At 35.8% G+C, this 4146-nt stretch overlaps 1 protein-coding gene across 1 annotated transcript in view; it reads right to left on the bottom strand.

Annotated features, from left to right (window-relative positions):
* Positions 1-4146, bottom strand: part of LOC107698977 (collagen alpha-2(IX) chain-like) — an 18108-nt gene that overhangs the window by 5854 nt on the left and 8108 nt on the right. Inside the window, exons 13-23 of the mRNA XM_016500115.1 lie at positions 3294-3347; positions 3083-3136; positions 2189-2242; positions 2048-2101; positions 1876-1929; positions 1732-1785; positions 1346-1399; positions 820-864; positions 624-677; positions 488-541; positions 349-402 (exon numbers count right to left, since the gene is read on the bottom strand). Of these exons, the coding sequence (XP_016355601.1) occupies positions 349-402; positions 488-541; positions 624-677; positions 820-864; positions 1346-1399; positions 1732-1785; positions 1876-1929; positions 2048-2101; positions 2189-2242; positions 3083-3136; positions 3294-3347 (585 nt within the window). The remainder of the gene's footprint in view (positions 1-348; positions 403-487; positions 542-623; positions 678-819; positions 865-1345; positions 1400-1731; positions 1786-1875; positions 1930-2047; positions 2102-2188; positions 2243-3082; positions 3137-3293; positions 3348-4146) is intronic.

The following is a 4146-nucleotide window of genomic DNA, read 5'->3' as shown; positions in this document are numbered from 1 at the left end:
TTATTAATGCATTACAAATACTGTAATAATGCATAATATATAAAAATATAATTCATAGATAAAGTCATTGTATATAAAGACTTCCAGTGTTACCACATATATTTTTATTATTATTATTATTATTATAGACACATTTTATAGACTCTATAGATGTTTTTGAAATGTATTTTCATGTGTAACCAAATGTACAGTTTCTTTTTCTATGATTATTGTTTTTTTGTTTGTTTGTCATTTTTGTTGAAATTTATCTTCCCCAATATTTCCAGGGTTTCTGACCATGGGAACCCTGATTATAGCAGAAAAAAATAATTATATGAAAATAAATGTCTGAAAAATAAAGAAACTTACAGGCAAGCCAACAATACCAGGAGGCCCAACTGGTCCTCTTTCGCCCCTGTCACCCTGTTGGACAAGAACTGAAAAGTTAAGAAAAACGAGTTTCCTTCAATGTTAATTAAATGATTTGTCAATGAGGATGGCCACTGACCTTTGGTCCTGGGACTCCCTCCATGCCAGGTTCACCTGGAGGACCAGGCTCTCCCTGAGAGAACGAGAAACATAATGAGAAGCCAGAAAAAGCTTTTGGATTATGCATAAAACTGTCCTTGAATGATGTGACGTACTTGAGGTCCTGGAAGACCTTGCATTCCCATCAAGCCTCGGGGTCCTGTCTCACCCTAAATTTAAAAGGGAATACATAAATTGCTGAAAGGGTGGAATGAAGCACTAATGGATAGTATAGTATCAACAGACATCCAAAAACTAGTATGGTTCCACAAAAACCATGTAGGCATTCATAAAATAACTGCATGATCTCACCTTAACTCCCATTTCACCCTTAGCTCCAGGCATACCAGGCAAACCCTAAAAAAATACGAAAAATTGCATGAAGAATGAATGTAGTGACCCCTGCAGACCTCCGTGGAGAGCTTCATGTCCGTCCTCTACTCTGTGCTGATATCAGAACAACGCTGCAATAACTCATCCTGTTAGTGAGGGCGCCTGTATTATGGCTTGCACAGGTACGTTGTTATGTTTTGTATCATAACCAGCACACTCCATTACCCCAAGTCACCAGGAGAGTCATGTTTGATGATGATGAATAGTAAATAGCAGGAGCAATTTCAAGGTGGTTTAGGCTCCAAAATAGTCAGGGCAAGAATGTCACACTGGGACTGTAGGGAGAAAATACACTAAACTTTTACTTTTTTATCTTTAATCACCCTCATTTAACAAAGGGAACACAATGGACAGATGTGAGGAAGATGGGAAAGGATTCCTCGCACATCTAATGCAGATGCTTATATTATATTGAAAAGATAATGAAGTATGAAATTCTACTTACAGGGTCTCCCTGGAGACCAGGAGCTCCATGTCTTCCATTTTGTCCCGTAGCACCCTAACAAACAAAAAAAGTGCAGGACAGTGCAGCATTCATGAATTTAATATTTTTATAATGTTTTTGAATTTATTATCATCATCATCATCATCATCATTTTATTAGATTTCATTTCATTCATTTATTTTAATTGGTAAGTAGACATATAATAACCAGCATCATGAACAGTTAACTAGTCATTACTGATAAAAAAAAATCATCCCTTCAGGATGAAATAAGGCTTGCTCACTCTGTCTGAGTGTGCATTATACTTTACATATGTCATGTGTCTTCTTGAATAATGATGGCTGCTTTTGGAATTGATTTAAGAGCTGAAAAAGAGCCATCCATACCTTTATTCCTGGGATGCCAGGAGTACCATCTTTTCCATCAATTCCTGGAAGACCCTGACAATGCACATTAATCAAAAGATTAAGAGCATAAGTTTAGGGGTGCGTGTTTTCAATTGCATTCAGATTAGCCAGCTCCTTTCTTACGTTCTCTCCCTTCTTTCCGACCACTCCCTGAGGCCCTCGTATACCACTCTCTCCCTACAAGAACAACAGCGGGAATTAATATATAAATTGATAAAAAGTTTGATAAATGAACATGTAGAAGGACAAATTAATGATGAAATTAATAGATGTGAATAATATTACTAATACTTACCATGTCGCCTTTGTCACCAGACTCTCCAGGTGGTCCTTGGGGTCCCTCTTCACCCTGCATTGCACAGTAAGATTATAATTTGTATGTATTTTTTGTCAGTTATTAAAATGAAATATATTCAAACAAGACTTGCAGACTCACAGGGCGTCCAGGGATGCCGATCGGTCCTGAAATTCCTTTATAACCACGTGGTCCCTGTCACAGAGGTTGTGAATCACTTTTAAGTTTTTATAGATTGTAAAACAAAGTCATAAAAATTCAGTCTGTGGAGATGTGCTGTCCTACAAATGCAATTGAAGTTGTGCAATGCTTGTTTACATTCCACTGGGTTTTGTTCAGAATATAATAAAACAAGTATGCAAATCAACCCGTTTGTACAATTCTGTGGGAAGCTAAAATAAGCTATATGCGCTTATATGTAAAACCGCCTGGCAAAATGATTGTCTCATCTCACACACAAAGACTGTGTAATGAAATTAGCCACATATTTAATGGACCAAATCCACCCACCCTCAGTTGTAGATATGCTAAATGCATATTATTTATAATCATGTCCTCCTGTACAGTTCCCCTCTGTTATTTTATTATTATTTATACACTGTGATAGAATTTATTAACATTTTGAATTAGCTTTTAATTGTTATATTTGCAGTCTTTATTTTATTTTAGTTAAGTTTTAATATTAAAATATTTTCATATTTTAGCTTTAATTTATTTTAATATCAATTTAAGTTTTAATAATTTACTACTTCAGCTTAAACTTATTCTTCAGTTAATTGCCAATGCAACATTTATAAAGTTTTTTATAAATGTTTAAGTTAAGTTTTCCGTCTAATATTTATATTTTATGTTACTACAGCTTTATTTCACCTTTTTTTAAGTTTATAGTTTTACTTTTAAGTTTCAGTTAACAGTAGTAAAACTGATATTATCAACTGCCCTTTATTCCCTCATATATCTCCTCAGACCAGTCAAAATCATATTTTGTGTATCCATAAAGAGATAACAAGTAATATTTTGGGAACTGTGACTCACCGTCTCACCTTTGGGCCCCACCATTCCTGGATACCCCCTCAGACCATGTGGACCCTAAAGTTATTGTGGTAGAGCAGGTATTTTATTTCACAGTTGATCTTAGGACCTTTATAAAGGGTACTGCTAAAATGGCTTGCCATGATGTAACAGCAACAGAGGCTTAAATGATAAAATAGCCAAAGTCAAACCAGAACAGAAATAACTAGATTACTGGAGGGCCTGGTATTCCTTGTTCACCGGAGATGCCGACTCCACCCTTTGTACCCTAAGGATGAGAATACAAGTATGAAACAGATACTTACGTTCTGAAGAACAAATAATAACGGCCTTGAGTCTTACTTTTATTTTGGGATATTATGTGGTTTATCACTTTGATATTGTGGCTAAAATAATTTTTAATATATATGACAATTTTGGTAATGCACTTTAGATGTGTGTATTCTGCATTTGATAGTCAATCTTAAAGTCAACACCCAAAGGCTTACAACTTGAGCTTGGACAGTCGTGCTCTGCATTATGGGTAAATCCGCTCTGTCCCTGTAGTCCATTCTAATGTCCTTGTGGGGTTCATTAAGTCTGATTAATTCACAGCGCAGTAGCTTCTCAGTACCTGCCGGCCCCCTTTTTCTTTTCATCTGGGTCAATGTGTTCAGTCTGTGACTCACACTCAGATTAGAGGCAGTTATATGCCTTGAGGGGCTTCATTAACACATAATCCTGCTCTGCTGATGGATGCTGTGTTTTGGGTGAGATACTGGGGCACCTCAAATAATGATCTGGATGCTTAATAATAAACATTGTTTATTTAACTCTACCAACCAATCAGTATGTTTGTTGTTCTCTGCATTTTGCACATTATAAGAGATTTATTAAGTTTAAAGTTGTAAGGGGACGTCTTTCGCGTCATTTTATCATTCAGAAGAGTGCTCACATGCGCCCCTCTGTGGTTACAAAGTGTACACACCATAACTTGAATAGAGCAATCGTAATGTTTTAGCAGACTAACAAAATAACAAATGAATGCACAAATGTACATTTTTAATTTACATATTATTGTTATTATG

Source organism: Sinocyclocheilus anshuiensis, unplaced genomic scaffold (assembly GCF_001515605.1).
Source record: "Sinocyclocheilus anshuiensis isolate Anshui unplaced genomic scaffold, SAMN03320099.WGS_v1.1 scaffold74, whole genome shotgun sequence".
NCBI classification, from domain to species: domain Eukaryota; kingdom Metazoa; phylum Chordata; class Actinopteri; order Cypriniformes; family Cyprinidae; genus Sinocyclocheilus; species Sinocyclocheilus anshuiensis.
Note: the sequence above shows the minus strand (reverse complement) of the source record. Positions and strands in the feature narration are given on the sequence as shown.